General features: G+C 46.1%; 1 protein-coding gene across 1 annotated transcript; it reads left to right on the forward strand.

Annotated features, from left to right (window-relative positions):
* Positions 1-4994: 4994 nt before the first annotated feature.
* RGS16 (regulator of G protein signaling 16) lies at positions 4995-9561 on the forward strand. Its single transcript, XM_065409619.1, has 5 exons — positions 4995-5035; positions 6454-6555; positions 7337-7398; positions 8902-9068; positions 9361-9561. The coding sequence occupies exons 1-5, from the start codon at positions 4995-4997 to the stop codon at positions 9559-9561; spliced, it is 573 nt and encodes a 190-aa protein (XP_065265691.1).
* The last annotated feature ends 7187 nt before the right edge of the window (positions 9562-16748 follow it).

A 16748-nucleotide genomic window follows, 5' to 3' on the forward strand; every position in this document is an offset into this window, starting at 1 on the left:
CCGTGCCCCATGCACACGTGCAGACACATAACCAGCACTCCCAGGAGAGTCTGAGACAGCCCACGTGCCTTGAGGCTGCACTGTGGCTGCAGCAGCAGTTCCTCCTAGAAGAAGCTGGTGGATGTTTTCTCATTGTGTGTCTGAGCAGAAGAATGGAGAGGAAATGGCGAGGAACATGCAGATTACTGAGGAGAACAAACATTACAGGCTGAGGGCAGGTAGTCTTTTTTAAGCTTCTCTTTCTTCTTCTTCTTGTTTGATCAGTATGGTACGCAATAAAAAGAGGCATGCAGCCAGATCCCCATAATTTCCAGTGCATATCCAGGCAAATGCAGTGTTGCATCCTTCACATATTCACTCCTCCATTTCCTTTGTACTCCTTGAAACCCAGGGAAAAACCCATATACAAGGGGAAACACATAAGAAACAAGACCTCAAATCCCAGTTTTAAGGCATAGGGATACATTAACATACACCCCCTCTAGCTCTAAACATATGTCTCTACAGCTAAAGTAAACAAACAAAAATCCTTAAACTAGTTTATTAAAGAGAGCCATGGAGGAGAGAGGTTGGTCTTCTGATTAAAGCACTGGACTGGGGCTCAGAAGAGCTGCACTCAATTTTTGGCTCTTTTGCAACTTTTCTGTGTGACCCTGGGCAAGTCTCTTCACCTTGGATTTCCAAAGGTGCCTAAAGTACTTAGATGCCCAATTCCCATTACATTTCAACTCCCTTAGGCTAGGGTGACCAGATATCCGGATATTAGGGGCTTTGTCTTATATATGCAACTATTCTGCTCCCCCCACCCCAAAAAGTGTCCTGATTTTTCACACTTGCTATCTGGTCACCTCACAGGCGCTGACTTTCCAAAGTGCCGGGGGATGCTCAACCCCCTGCTCTGCCCCAGGCCCTGCCCCCCCTCCACCCTTTTCCCCCAAGGCCCTACCCACGCCTCGCCTCTTCCTGCCCCTGCTCCACCCCCACCCCACTCTTCCCGCCCACTTCCGCCCCTCCCCTGAGCGTGCCATGTCCTTGCTCCTCCCCTCTCCCCCTGAAAGCCTCCTGTGTGCCACAAAACAGCTGATCACGGCAAGCGGGAGAGTGGGGAGGTGCTGATCTGCGGGGACCGCTGGCGGGCAAGAGGCACTGTGGGGGAGGGAGGGAACTGACAGGGGAGCTGCTGGTGGGTGCTCAGCACCCACCATTTTTTCCCCATGGGTGCTCCAGCTCCAGAGCACCCAGGCGCCTATGGGTCACCCTACCTTAGGCTCTTTCGAAAATCCTAGCATTAAACTCTCCGTGGCTCAGTTCCCCATCTGTAACATGAGGTAGCACTACTTCCCTACCTCACCAAGATGTTGTGAGGATAAATTCACTAGTGTCTGTGAGGCACTCGGATACTACAGCGATGGCCATATAAGTACCTAGAAAGAGTTAACCCTATCAAGTGTGCTACATACCTATCCTATTTCAGAATATCTCCAGTGCTTTTAGGAATTAAAGGAAGAGAAAGATCTGAACTTTCCTGTGTGCTCCTGTGCTCCAGGGGCCTTTTAGTGCCAGCTGGCAGAAGGCACAAGGGATGGCATGTGAGGACTCTACTGAGAGCCAGAAGCCCACTGGTTGTAATAATCATTGTGAAATGTATGCACAGGTAATATTTAAGGAGTTATGTATCAATATTGAAATTTAGGTTCTTAAGATCTTGGAGTTAAGGCAGGTCACCATGACTTACCTCAGAGATGTTCTTTGAAGGCAGGAGATAACTGATACCTATCTCCCTGTCTGGCCATTTTTGTACTGTATGCCCAGTTGCATACTAAGCCAGGTACAAACTGAGAGACTGCAAAATCTACAGAAGAAATCTACAGGAAGAAACAGACAGCAGGGGGCATCCCATTTATGAATGAAGACAAAGGATTGGTCTGGTATATTATAGAATGCAAAAGGAAACACACTGATTCCTTCACCAAGGAGGGAAACTGACTGCGTGCTTGTCCCATGAAAGGAGGGTCATAGCCAGCCAGGCTGTAAAGTGCTGCAAGGATTTGGGGTGAGTATTACTTTACAAGACATAAGAGTTACTTGTTGATTAAGTTCTAGGCTCTAGAATGTGTGTTATGATTTTATTTTATATGTAAGCATTTGTTCCTGACACTTCTACTTGCTACTACTTGAATCTCTGTGCGTTGTTAAATAAACATATGCTTGATTTCACCATAAACATGCCTGAGTTCTGGGTGTTAAGCCGGAGCGGAGTTCTAAGGAGTGACTACTAAGCTAGGGTGTTGTTTCTTTGGAAGCAGTGGCTCTGAACAATGAGAGTGTCCAGTGGACCAGGGGCTGGACACTCCAGGGAGACGCTCAGAGGGCTCGAGGAGTGGAGTGTGCCTATCACTAACCTGCAGAGTGACAGCAGGGCCTGTGAGACCAAGAGGGGGCACTGCTTGTGTAGCCCCTGGCTGGTGGAGGTAGAGAGCTGACCCATGGCAGGCACAGACAAAGTTACCTCATGTTAAGGGCAGGTGGTAGCAAGGTCCTCATAGCCCTGGATATTCCCAGGAAACATCACAGCCACCGCCCTACCCTGGAATAGACTGAATGCAGTGTTTAGTAAGTGACCGAGCTTTACCAGATTCCTGTGCCCTTGTGGAATGGAGTCTAAGACAGTACAGACAAATATCAAGGGCAAGAGTCACTGGTATGCTCTGGATATTTCCGGCTGTTCCAGTGATCCAAAGCAGCTATAAACCCAGAATAATAGACCAGTTAAGCAACCCATTGCTACCAATGAATCTGGCCCCTTATTGTTTCATTGTATTTATTATTTCTGTATACTACTTCAGTTCTACTATTCCATTGCTGGACAGACAGACATAGTAGGAAGATGAAAACGTGCTTCACGGGTTCTGCTAAAGCAGCTTAAATGAGCTGTTGTCCTGAGTTCGCTGCAGCAGACAGACTGAAATCTCCATCACGCTGTGTTGCTGCCGCCACAGACGCTGCAGCTCAGGCAGTCTAACGTGAGCGGCTGTCGTGGCAGATGCAGCCCATGACAGATGCAGAGGAGGGTAGTTAGCGTTTGTGAAAAATGTCCAACCTGGTGGATGGGCTCACAGTGGCCATGGGGCTGGTTGAGAGGCAGGAAGGAAGGAGCAGACGGGTTTAGAATCACCGCTTACAGATTTGTATGAGAAAGATGAGGAATGTAAGAGCCGTGATATTATGAACTCTGATGCCCAAAGAATGCAACGAAAACAGTGAACCACAAAGTGTTAATGTCCAAAAGCCGTCATGGTGACTGTAGTACTAGAGGGAGCAGGTGTTACTCAGAGAGAGAACTGCATTTCCCCAGCAGAGAGCTTTAGACTCTGCTTGTCTGTCTGTCATGTTTGTCCACCACAAGGGTTTTACACCTTCCTCTAGCATCTGATACTGGTCACTGCTTGAGACAGAATGTTGGTACGGCAATTGCATCCTATCCATCCATCTATCCTCTGCTATATCCCTGTTTCCCATTGATCTCTGTCTGCAGGTCTCTCTTGCTTCCCTTTCTCGCTCCGGCACTGCAGTACAATACGGCAGATGAGATGGTGCAGCAGCAGGATACTGATTCTTGAGCCGCACCTCTGTCAGAAGCTGTTTTATTACGCATTTGGCTGTTTCAATGGAGCCCTTGGCATGGCCTTAGAGGGAGTGACGTTCTGCTTGTTATAACATTGTGGGAATGTGGTGGCACTATCAGGTTGCAGTACAGTCCCCTACCGTGATAAATTTTCAGAAAATTGACCTTCTTTCTCTACCTCTTTGCCCCATTCTCTTCAGCTCTTCTGTCTTGATCTCCTGCTCCATTCTCTCTTTCCCCTGTTTTATTTTCTCTTTTCTTCTGTTCTCTCCTATTCAGGTTCTTACATTGTGCCTATTACCATGGTATCTTTTCCCTTACTCTATATTTCTCTCCTCTTCTTTTCTCCTTCTCTCCCTTCACCACATGCGGAGCAGAATGAAACGGAGTCTGCAACTATGATCCAGTGTACACTACACATTGAACCATATCAGGGGATCTGGTTACGATAACTAAAGTTGTCCTTCCACACGGTTTCAAAATATAGGTGAGGCCAAACCCTGTTTTAACAAGTGTCTCTGAGTTGTGCCACAGTTTGGACGTATAGCGTGATTTAGAGGCATGGTTAAAACACCATTTTGCCCTATTGACTATGCAAGGCAGACACTGGGCCTGTTTCACTCGCAGGCTGCGGCTGCTTTGCACTGCTCTGGAGATTGTAAACCATTTAAACTGGGCTTATAGTTACTTATGCCAGAATGGTGCAAAATTGCCTGAATGTACTGGTGAATCTGGCCCATTGTTTAAACCCCCGTGAGGACAAGCACATTGTACCTGGTGTTCTCCCAACATGCTCATATCTGTACTGCAGACAGGACTAAGTGGTCTCCAGCCAGTGGTACTTAGCTGATAACTGCTATGCTTTTCATATATTGTATATTAAACAGATTGTTTTATTTTAAGAAAAAGAAAAGCTTCCCATTCTCCACACACCTGTAACAGCATATCCTCCTTATTTCATGGCAGAGAGTCTAGGGGCAGTCACAATGCTAGCGGCTTCTGATGTTTACATAGCAGGTATAGTTTATAGGTGGAAATTAGTCTGTTTTTCCTGTTATCTGGGAACAGGTTAGGACTGTGATGTTCAAGGACAGCTCTGATTCTCCCCCACTTCCCTCTCAACGCACACAAAAGAAACCCACCTAAACCATTATCTTTTCTTACTACTGTCAGAGCTTTTGGTTGGCTAGAGGCTGGAGTTGTGTGTGGCTAACCCCTCCCACTTCCCATGTGATATAAAGCACAGCTCCCAGGCCCCGCTTCCAGGCTACAGCACAGGACTACAGCAGCTGCTTGTTGCTTTCCAATCCAGTGACAAGGACTAAACCTGTTGTCAGCTATCTGCCCTCCTGCTTGCCCAGTTCTCAGCATGTGCCGGGGTTTAGCTGCACTTTCCACCTGCTTGGAAAGGTAAGAGGTTTTGAAATACTGGGACTCTGGGAAATAAAGGACTTGTTGATACAGAAATATTAGATTCAGTACCAGACCTTATGGCCCCTTTTGCATGGGCAATGATGCTGTGTTTGTAAAACTGGGACACACGCTGTGTTTAAATCATAGCCAACAGTGGTTCAAGCAATATAGTTTAGCACTATAGTACCAGGGAGGAGGGGAATGTAGGGGTAAGCAATATGAAGGGGTAGTGCTGCTTTTATATTTTTTAAATGCTTGAGGTTTGTCTTGCTCTCCCCTTCAATTGCAGAACTTGCTTCACCCTGACAGCAGCAAATATATTTAAAATAAATATTTCTGCAGACACATTTCAAATAAACAATGATGTGGATGCAGAGTCTGGTGCTACTTGTTTGGCATTGAATCGATAATTTTTATAACAGTCCTCAGACACCTTGTATGAGCAGTAGTATAAATAACGTTTGACCTGTACCCTTTCTTAGGGATGGTACTCTAGGGAGAAGGTGATCTAGCAGGTAGCTGTCTCTGTATTGTCGCAAAGATGCACTGGCAGGGAGGTATCTCAATACTGTCGCAGAGATGCTGTGGCACGGAGCTGTCTCTGTGCTGGCGCAGAGACGCCACTGCAGGCAGCGGCACCAGTACTGCCGCAGAGACCATGTGGCACAGAGATAGCTCAGTAGTGTTGCAGAGACACTGTGGCATGGGGCTGTCTGCGTAGTGTGGCAGAGACAGCAGGACAGGGAGCTCTCTCAATACTGCTGTTGAGAAGAGAGCGGTTTCACTATTTTCCCTGACACTCCAGAGCAGAAGGAAAAAGTACTGAGGACAAGAGGATCAGGAGAGCAGAGCAGAGATTGACCAACAGACACCAGAGTGAAGAGGAAGCCAGAGGGATAATGAAAGGGCCAGACAGGGCAGGCAGCTGCCTCTATACTATACACTAACCAGGCAAACCCCTCCACACATGCTCTATATGTGTATACAGGAGAAGCGTATACAAGAAAACGATCTCCCAAGGAACTACTGAGAGTTTTCTAGTGGCTTCTGGTGGCAAAGGGTGGGATTGGCGAAGAAAGGTTTTAATTCATAAATAGGAACACAATGACTAATACTAAAGATAACAGTGGGCTAAACCAATTACAGCAATAAGGGGCTGAAACTTCACTAGAGTCATGGAGCTGTGCCTGTTTCTATCAGTGTTTAATTTGACCCTGTGTATTCATGCTGGATTCAGAGAGAGTGCTAGCTAATTGCATCCTGAGGCATTTTTCTGTAAGGATATAATGCTAACAAGCCTGTCCTAACAACAGGCCTTCCCTCAGTTTGATGAGCATGCACCTCCGCCCCCTAGTGGCCATTCCTTGCCTCTTAGAATCTATTCCGTACCCATCTGCTCCTCTTCTGTCTTTCAGAGCCAAACAACTCAAGACTCGTTTAGGGATCCTGCTTCATAAACCAGAGTTGGGACATGAGGCTGAGAGTTTCAGCACGTCTGAGCAGGGCACCAAACTGAGGTAAGCCACGCCTGCCTTTTCCCCCAACTCAGCACAGGTCCCCTGCTGCTCTACATGGGTAGACATAGGCAGGAGAGCACAGCAGCAGAGCACTGTATCATGAGAGAGTTATATTGGTCCCCAAGGACTGCCCTGGGATTGGATCACGTTCATGCCCCTCTCCATATGAGGAAGAAAGCACAATACATCAGCAGAACTCGCAGCTCTTCACCCACTAAGCCACACCCCCAAATTTTCAGAGGGGAATGTTTATTACCCAGCTCTACCAGTCATAAAACCAGACTGGACAACAGGAGCCCTAGCGAGTGGCATCTGGGACACAGTGTGGTGTCCCCGGTTCAGGCTAGACACCAGAGTGGATTTAACTGATTACTGGAGTCCCCCAACCAGCTGCTGGACTCTCTGTGGACTGTAGTCAACCTTAGAACCAGGACCCTGAAGGCAAACTCTTTGCCAGAGCTTGTATCAGCTGGAATTGGCTCCTTTGAATATCTATATAGAAAAACAACTGGCCATAGCTACACTATGGAGCTAAGATCTGGCGAGTCATCTGGGAGAGTAAGAGAGAGGGAGAAAGGAAGGAGAAGACCCCAGAGGTAATGAGATTGCTGGGTCTCTTACTTTAGTTTTCTATGGAGTGTTGCAATCCTCTCCTCTTCCCCTAAACACAGTAGCCTCTGTCATGGAGCTTTTCTATCCCTGAGAATTTGGCCAGATTGAACACTTGTTAGTTTGTTTCCATAAAACAAGGTTAATACTTTACTTAACTTTTCCTCTCCAGAAACTCCTCAGAGGAAGCACTAGAATGGAAGAAGTCCTTTGATCACCTGCTGAAGAGTAAAAGTGAGTGAGTCTCTTGTATGACAGAATGAAGGGGGAAGTACACCAAGACTGAGTGGGAGGGGAGACTAAGGGTTAACAGTGTGCGTAAGTTCAGCATAATAGGTAATGTTTGCCCATTCTCAGACTAGAATAAAAGAAAGGTCAGTCTTTAAGAACTGCTTCCTTCTCCCTCCTAAGAGTGCTGCTTTGATGCAAAGAGGACAGTGGAGCAGATAACTGTCTGAACAAGCTGGGTAAAAACCAAACAGAATTGCTGCATGGCCAAGTAGGGTTGCCATTTTTCAGGCGTGGTCCTCTTTCTGGCAGAGACGTTGCATCACAATGCAATGCCATGTTGTTGGGGCATAAAAGTTATCATGCTGATGTTATGTCAGTGGGATGTATCACTTTGTCAAAACCTGGACTGTAAATTGTCCTGCAGCTAAGGTGATTACCCATCACGGTTTCAATGGACATTCAGTAGAGACCCATGAAAATGGATATTGTTCAACAACTTTGGGGTTGAGAGGCAATGCTACCACTTGTACTATTCAGAATTTTCTTAGAGAGGGAGAATTCAACAGCTTCCCTCCAGAATGGTAGGAAATGCCCAGCAGTGGAGAAGTACTGATTTGGTGTGATTTTTAGTACATCCATCCTGCCATCCAGACTGTCTGTACTTGCAGAAGTACTGGCTGTGCTATGCACTAGAGTCCCAGTAAGAAAATCTCTCTCACACACAAACACACACGTAAGTACTTTTCAGGGATACACTTTGCAATCAGGTGAGGGTTATCTCCTTCCTACATGGCTGCAGTGCCCAGGAGTTGGACTATTAAATAAGTGACATTAGAAATGAGAAATCTTCAAACTAAAGTGGACTGAAAATGTTACTGACATGATAGAAATGACTCCACAGAGGCCCTTCTCTACTGATGTGCTCCTTGTTTCAGCCTAACCCAAACTTTGTCATCCATTTTGGTTAACAAATACATTCAGAGGTGTGACTTCATAGACTCTCTTGAACATGGGGCATGTGTGCTTCTGCACTGCTTGTGACTTGTTCCCTGTACAACTGAGTCAAGAAGAAGGAGAAAGTCACCACTCAGATCTGCTCAGATACTCGTGGAGGGCATATAAATACCTAGATAGATCTCTGTAGATCTATCTATCTGTTCCAAAGCCACAGGGAATACACTCTGGAGAACCATTATAGAAGGTCAGACATGCAGAACATGCTGGAGACACAGGGTATGCCCCGTTCCATGCTTGTCTGTGGGAAAGTGGTTTATTGGAACCCAGAGGCCAACAAACAATCTGAGAAGGGTGGAATCTGTCTAGGGTGAAGTAGAATATTATGTCATGGTCTGAACTCCAAGAGAGACTTTTCAATAATGCTAAATTACTCAATAAGCAAGATGTATTTTAAAACCTGGCAGCATTCCTTATCTCCCAAAGCTGTATGAAGCTGCTTCCTTTTCCCCTTCTTCCATCCCTAAATCTAATTTTCCTTTTTCTTCACAGATGGGGTGGCTACATTCCATGCCTTCCTGAAGACAGAGTTCAGTGAGGAGAACCTTGAGTTTTGGTTGGCTTGTGAGGAGTTCAAAAAGTCCCGGTCAAAAACTAAACTGTCATCCAAGGCCCACAGGATCTTTAAGGAGTTTGTTCAAAATGAAGCACCTAAAGAGGTCAGAATTATTTCTAGCTTTGCATTTTATGGTGTGGAATTGAGAACTGTTTCACTTATTTAACATAAGTTTGTGACAGTAATGTGCTTTCCCCGCTCATACAATGGGAAAATTAGTTCCCACACACCAAGCGCCATCTTATATGGAAGACACATCATGTGATTTCCCAGAAGACCATACATAATATTTACAGTCATGCCCCCATTTTATTTATGGAGGGAAATCATTTCCCTCTCCATATGGTAATGTTCCCACACCAAAAGAATATTGTGTGTCCTGTCCTTCCTCACAGGTGAATATTGACCATGAAACCAGAGAAATAACCCGGAAGAACCTGACAGCTGCTACTTCTTCTTGTTTCGATGCTGCACAGACAAAAACCCGCACTTTGATGGAGAAGGATTCCTATCCCAGGTTCCTGAAATCTACCTCCTACCAGGACTTGACAGAGCAAATCACCAGCCATAGCACCAGCAAGCGGTTGCATACCTGATCCAAGTCACCTGCACTGCCAGAAACTGGGGGGTGAGGGGAAGAGCCACATAGTGAAGCAAAGGTAGAGGAGGCAGGAGCCTGAGAAACAGCGACTGAGGCAGAAAGAGCTCTGAGCAGTGGGGTTTTGGCTAAAGTCCTGGGATTTTATCCTTATCAGGATCCCTAGGATCTCAAATGCTTCCATGTACCTCCGAGCTGTAGGGAGAAGCACTGTCCCCCATCACTGGCATGGGAGATGGTGAAATGGGAACTGTTGGGAGAGAGATGGGTGGACAGTTGCTTATAAGCAAGCGCTCCAGTGACGGGTAGTGGGGGAAAAAGTGTGCAAGAAGAGACTTGCACTAAAAGCAGAGAGAGAGAGAGAGAGGGGAGCAGGATGAGAGGCTCCACCTGAGTGGCAGGTTCCATTGAAAACAGGATAGATTCAATTCCCCCCCAAACTGTCCACCATCTGATGTTGAACTTTGTGCAGACAGACAGACGTGCATAAAGAGAAAACCTCAGTCTGCTCTCAAGACCCTGCCTCTGGACCGACACAAATTACAAACTATACATAGCGCTCAGAAGTTTGCAATTTCCACAGTGCTGGGGCCAATGAACCCAAACTTGTCTGCATGTTCTTGCACCAGCTGGAATTTCCAGCATCTCCAATCATAAAGATGCAAGCACAACTTTGGGTTTTCAGCCACAGGAGTCCTGCATCTGCTTTGTTTTGATTGAGAGAGATTTCAGGTTCTATTCTGCCCTCTCCAATGCATGCTCTGGGTGATCCTTTACACCTCCTTCCAATAAGACATCAGCATAGCATGAACATTTCCCCCCCCCTCATATAAACTACATGAGCTCATGTTTTGGTCCTCTAGATTGTTGCGTACAATCTTGGATTGCATGCCCCACTTTTTTTATTGTTGTCGATAAAATTTCATAGATGAGCACAGCACTTTACAAAGTATATACTTTGGATAAGCCCTTGCCCTGAGGAGCTTACAACTGAAATTGGATTTATTGTAGATACCACAGTCCTTAGATACCATGGTGACAGGCACTACATAAAAATCCAAGAGAAGTAGGTAGAGAACTCCAGTACAGTCAAAGGATGAGGCACAAGAGTGGCAACAGCTGGAGTGCTAATTGGTCAGGGCTGGCATTGTTTTTTCAGAAGACATGGGAAAGGGGAGGGTTAATAGATTTATTGTAGGAGTGTGAAATTGGAGAGTGATGTTTAAAAAGGCCCAAAGGGCCAGATTTTTAAAGGTATTTAGGCTACTAACTCCCATAATTTTTTTTAGCATTTGTGTTTTCACCTGCAAAATGTGCCCTTTGGTGATTGTGCCGGGGCTCCTCTTTTTATGTGCCTTCTTCAAATACAGAAGCTCACTAAGATGATGCCTCCTCCCCTGTGCCTCTGCCTCAGCTGCCGTGAAAGGAGCCCTGCAAAATATAGAATAGGAGAGAGACCTCTTCTCCGCACAATCTTCCCCTAATAGGCTTGTGGAATTTATGTTTCTCATGCATGTGCCTACAGAGAAAGTAAAATAGGTCCTTGAATGAAATGTGGAAGAGGAAATATGGAGATTTCCCTTGGTTTTAAATCTGGGCTTAAGTCCTCTACCTGGTGAAATCAATAGGCAGAATACTGAGCAGGTTACTTGCATTTAGTGATCCACACAAAATAGAGTTCTGTGAGATGAAGCTAAGCATAAAGCTCTGAGACAGTGAAAGTGGTTGGAAGAACCCATTTAACCAGAAGTTGCTGCCCAACGCTTCTCTGAGGGGCTTGTAGAACATTTCATTTGCTGAGACTTCTGGCACAAGACTTGATTTTCAGAATCCCACCCTGATTAGGTATTTACAGATCCATTAGCTGGATTAGATAATTATTCAGACACTGAGGGTGCAGCTACACTGGTGCTAGAAACAGTATAAATACTAGTGTAGATCAGGCTCAGGTGTTTTCACTGAAAACCTGCCTTGAGCAAACTTTCCTGGTAAGACAGAAGCATAGTGCAATCTTACCTGAAGCAATTCATTCACAGAAGCCAAATCCTGAGATCCTTACTCAGTTGTTACTCATTCTTTGCCCAAACAACCTCCTCTTGACTTCCATGAGCATTTGCCTGAGTAAGGACAGAGAATTTGCCCTGGATCATTAGTGGTGTCCTCCTATTGCAATTTGTCTGGCCAGTGGCTTGAATCTCAAGAACTAGTGGCTGGACTCTCTTCTGCATCCTCCTCTCTTCTTCCTTCCCATTCTACTTCTGAGTCTTCATGGGTTCCAGCTGGGTTCTCAGGAGATTCTAGCTGCTTTAATATTTATTATTTATTTTTCACAACTGGAACTACCTTCATAATGCTATTGAGATACACATTGTTCTGATTGCATGGCTAACACGATATCATGATGATGATGATGATGATGATTAGAAAATAAAACAAAAAAAATTGAGATGGCTTCCCTATTGTCTTTGTTTTTAAATTACACTCTTTTTGCATTGGTAATGGTGGGACATAAATTGTAGTTTATGGCAACATCGCACATGGGTTGCATGTCACTCACAATGTTGTTTTAAAAAACAATTAAACTACCAGAAGCAGACAGACTAAAGAAATGGACTGTGGAGGGGGACAACATTTTTCACGAGATAGCTGTCTTATTTAAGAGAAATTAACCAGTCCCAAAGATGATGAAAGTAATTATTAAGCTTAAGAACATGTTCATTAATAATATTTAGCCCTGTTATAGCGCTTTTCATCTTCAAAGCATTTTGCAAACATTTACAATTCACAACTCCTGTATGAGATTGATGAAAAGTACTACTATTCCCATTTAACACGGGGGGAACCAAAGCAGGAGAAAGTAAGTAAACTAGGTTTGCCAGGTGTCCCGTTTTCAACTGGAACACCTGGTCGAAAAGGGACCATCTTCAGCCTGGTGAAAATGAGCAAGTGAGAGTGAGCGACAGGGAGGGAGGATGGATGGAGTGAGCAGGGCGGAGCCTCAAACTCTCCAAGTTCAGAGGGAGTTGGTGTCAGATAGAATTGTAACTCTGGAGTCCTAGCTGCTAAGCCTGTGCTAACACCACTAGGCCAGACTGCTCCTTCTCAATAAAAATGTCCGTTACCAGCAACTATTTCTTTAAATCTTCTATTTTACAAAAAAAAACCCCCACAACCCAACCCTTGAAATATTAGTGTACAGAATCCAAAATTCAACTCAGTGATACATTATGAAGTATGACCATTCCTTTCCTATTCTGACTCTCTGCTGCCGCTGCCAAGTGCCCATTTGAGGTATAGATATTTTTTTTTAATTTCCCATTTTCTATTTACTTTTTTATTAAATGTAGTTTTCCTTAATGAGTCAGATAAATTAGATTCATTGTACTTGGATACTGGCTTATTTTTGCCTAAGAGAGGAAAGAAGTTTGAGAGAGGTCAGGATTTTCAATAAAATAGTGTTAAAGCAGGAAAAAAAATACTTTTCAGTTAGGAGCTTTAGTTTAAAAAGAAATCAAAGTAACTGTGTTTCTTAATACTCGTTAAAGGTTAATCTGAAACTGAGTTATTGTAGAAAATCTTTAAATAGAGCAAAATATTTAAATTACCATAGAAGAAAAGAAAATATTTAAGAGGCAACTGAAATCTTTAAGAGCCTGAAGAATATTCTCTAAAAATTAAGGGAGTGATATAGGGCCAAATTCTGTTCTCAATTATTGTCAGTGGAGTTCTTCCAAATTTACACTAGTATAACAGAGGGCAAAATTTAATCCTATATGAGCGATACTCAAGTAAAAACTAAAGGTTGTCAGGTAGCTCTTTTTACATATTAGGTAGTCAGGGATAAATTTGCTACTGGTAAATAGAGTCAATGGAGTTACACACCCATTCATGCCAGCAGTGAATTTGACTCTCCATTTTTCTTTTAAAAATATGGGGTCTAATCCATCCCTGGTGTAACTTCAGTGAAATCACTGGACTGGGAGTAATTTGGTCCTTGGTGAACAATGTTCTTTCTGCTGTGGCTGAAATCACATTATCGAGTTTGCAGTCTGATTTCATATCACAGTTCTAGCAAGATTCTCTGGAATAAAAGCAGACCAGTATATTCATGGAAACCATGCTGGAACTCTGCAAGTGATAATCATGGGAACAGCCTTTGCTAGCAAAATCCAATCTTAATTTGCTTAGGGTCTTAAAGCTTTGAAAGCACTAAAAAGACTTGAGAAATATAATCAAAACCCTTATGTTAGTATTTCATTTGGACATGGTGATTATGTTTGGTTCCAGTAAAGTCCGACAGTTTCCCAGGGAAAGGGCTGTGAATTTGGAATCAGAAAACAAAATTTGGTTCCGGGTTTTGAAAACTCAGAAACAAACTCAAATCTCAGAATCAGGACCCAGCGAAAAAACTTCAGCCTTCTGTGTTTGAGATTCCCATGGGAACCTTTACTTGGTGCTTTTCAAAATCACAAGTGGGCGTGACTGGTCCTGGGAACTGTTTTATCATGTTGACCTTCTCTAAGACCTGAGAAGAACATTGTGTAATTTTTGCCTTCAGAAAAAAGTCCCTGTAATTCACCCTTTGCTCAAAGTTCTGAAGACTTCACATTCTGCTGAGCTGACCTGTGTGCTCTCTCAGTACCCTTTGAGAGATGGCTTCTGTGATTCACACCCATTCCTGTTTCCATTCACCCCTCCCCATTCTCACTCCCATTCCCAGAGCTAGCCAATTCACCTCCTCCCATCCCCGGCCCAGAACTTTCTTGACTGGAGAGTACTATTAAATAGCTGGGGGGGGAAATCTTGGAAACACATAAGAGCATGGAAAACCTCACAGTCAACATTGCAAAAAACACATATCGAATCAGTGAGGGGAGATCCCCAAAAGTTTAGTAACTGAGAGTGGTTAGGATACGTAGCCTCAAGTTCAGAAGGTTTTGCAAAACTGCAGAGCCCCCACCCCACCAGGCTCTGTGACCTTTCCAAAACAATCATTCCTCCCAACAGACCTTGGCTTCTCATACCTTTTGTAATTTTCTTTGGGGAAGCCAAGTGGCCTGCCACTCCCAGCTGGTGTGATTGAGGGAGTACCATCAGTCCACACTCCCTTACAGCATTTGGTGAGACATTGCTTGTCATTCCTCCATCTTCTTTGTGAAGCATGTGTCTCTCTTTCTCTTTCACTCCCCTTCTGAGGGTCCAACCCCTCTTTCTTTCCATCTGCCCTGTCTGCGACACAGCTGGAACCCTCTCTCCTCCCTGCCGTGCCCTCTTGTTACTGCCCTGGGATGCATGTCTGCCTTTCATTATTTCTATTCCAGTAGCTAGGCTCTGCACTGACTTATAGGAAGACAAAGTCCATGCCCTATAGTCTGAAAAGACACAAAGCGGGATGAGGTGTAGGGGAAGGGGCACAGCGTACAAGCAGGTTGATGGGGCAGTGATAGGCACACTTCTCATTAGTGCCTCAATGAGCAAGGGGGGTTGTGTTGTTTGGGGGGGGGGGTTAGCATGGGCTAGTGATAATAGGGTGGGGATGGCTTTGGGGGAGCGGAGAAGTGGGGAGAGAGGCAGATGGAAGGGAAGAAAGCAGAGATGTAGGAAGGAGTATGGAGGAGAGTCAGGTGGGCAGGAACAATGAGGCCCTGAAGCAGGCAGGGTCAGAGAGAGGCAGGGGATCTCAGCATTAACAGTCAATTAGCAAAACATGTTTCAATGACCACGGGGCTGGTAGGAGCTAGAGGCCTTGGCTGGTGCTGGCTGTCCCTGCCAACAACCAAGGAGCTTCAAGGGGCTCATGTCCCCTCCAGCCTCCCTTGTCCCTTCTTGCCCCATCCCCTCTCTGCTCCTCAGGCTGATGCATCCCCTCTGACTGTTTTTTCTCCTCCCCCCACTGCCCTGGAGCCAGCAGGGGGCACTGAGAGTACAGGAGAGACTGTCTTCATGCTCCCCACGCTGGCACCAGGCCCCTCAGCAGCCCATGGTGGCCTGGAGGAGCAATCACAAAGAATGCCCTGCCTGGTCCCGCCACCTGCTCAATGAGTAAGGGGATGGGCAATTGCGTCATGCTTGGCTGGTCTGGGGCCAGGCCTCCATGGGCTGGGACCTGGGAGGCCACTGGGAACAAGTGTCCATGGTTGTTTGCCTGTGTGGTCCAGGGACAGGTCTGGAGTCTGCTCTTCCACATGCCCTGAGATTAGCTCTCTTCCCCCAGCCCTGAGGGGTCTCCCATGCCCTGCCCTATGCTCAGAGATTCCCCCCAAGCCCTGGGGTATTCTTTTCCCTTGCATCCATCTTCCCTTCCCCTGTTGGCAGTGGCAGATTAGCCACTGGGCAAATGGGGCCTGGGCCCAGGGGCCCTGGCCAATTGGGGCACCCCCGCACCCTAATCTGCTCTCCCCGCTCACCTGGCACTCCTGCCGGGGAGCAGAATCAGGGCACAGGGACTTGCCCCACTCTCCTGGCGCTCCTGCTGGGGAGTGGGGGAAGCCCCTGCATCCCATCCCCGCTCCCCAGCAGGAATGTTGGGCAGGGGGACTGTAGGCAGAAGGGGTGAGGTGGGGTGGGGGCCCCACTTGCTCTGGCCCAGGAGCCCAGAAACCTCTAATCCGCCTCTGCCTGTAGGCTCCTCTCCTTGCCTCCCCTCAGTGCTTTCTCTCCCTCCCCTTCCCTCTCTGAACTCTCTTCTTCTCTCCACTCTGGCTTAGTGCCAGCATCAGCATGTGAATGAGGGTATGTCTACACTACAAAATTAGGTCGAATTTATAGAAGCCGGTTTTATAGAAATCGGTTGTATACAGCCGATTGTGTGTGTCCCCACATAAAATGCTCTAAGTGCATGAAGTCGGCGGACCGTGTCCACAGTACCGAGGCTAGCGTCGACTTCCGGCGCATTGCACTATGGGTAGCTATCCCACAGTTCCCGCAGTCTCCGGCGCCCATTGGAATTATGGGTTGAGATCGCAATGCCCGAATGATGCAAAACAGTGCCGCGGGGGGTTCTGGGTACATTGCGTCAGGCCCCTCCCCCTCCGTCACAGCAACGGCAGACAATAGATTCGCGCCTTTTTACCTGGGTTACCTGTGCAGACAACATACCACGGCAAGCATGGAGCCCGCTCAGCTCAGCTCACCATCACCATATGTCATCCGGGTGCCGGCAGACGTGGGACTGCATTGCTACAC

The sequence above is a fragment of the Emys orbicularis genome, chromosome 8, assembly GCF_028017835.1.
Source record: "Emys orbicularis isolate rEmyOrb1 chromosome 8, rEmyOrb1.hap1, whole genome shotgun sequence".
NCBI lineage: Eukaryota > Metazoa > Chordata > Testudines > Emydidae > Emys > Emys orbicularis.

Coding starts and splice junctions, on each gene's coding strand:
- RGS16 (XM_065409619.1), top strand. CDS start 4,995: ATGTGCCGGGGTTTAGCTGCACTTTCCACCTGCTTGGAAAG. Junction 5,036..6,453: donor CTTTCCACCTGCTTGGAAAG/GTAAGAGGTTTT, acceptor TCTGTCTTTCAG/AGCCAAACAACTCAAGACTC. Junction 9,069..9,360: donor AAAATGAAGCACCTAAAGAG/GTCAGAATTATT, acceptor CCTTCCTCACAG/GTGAATATTGACCATGAAAC.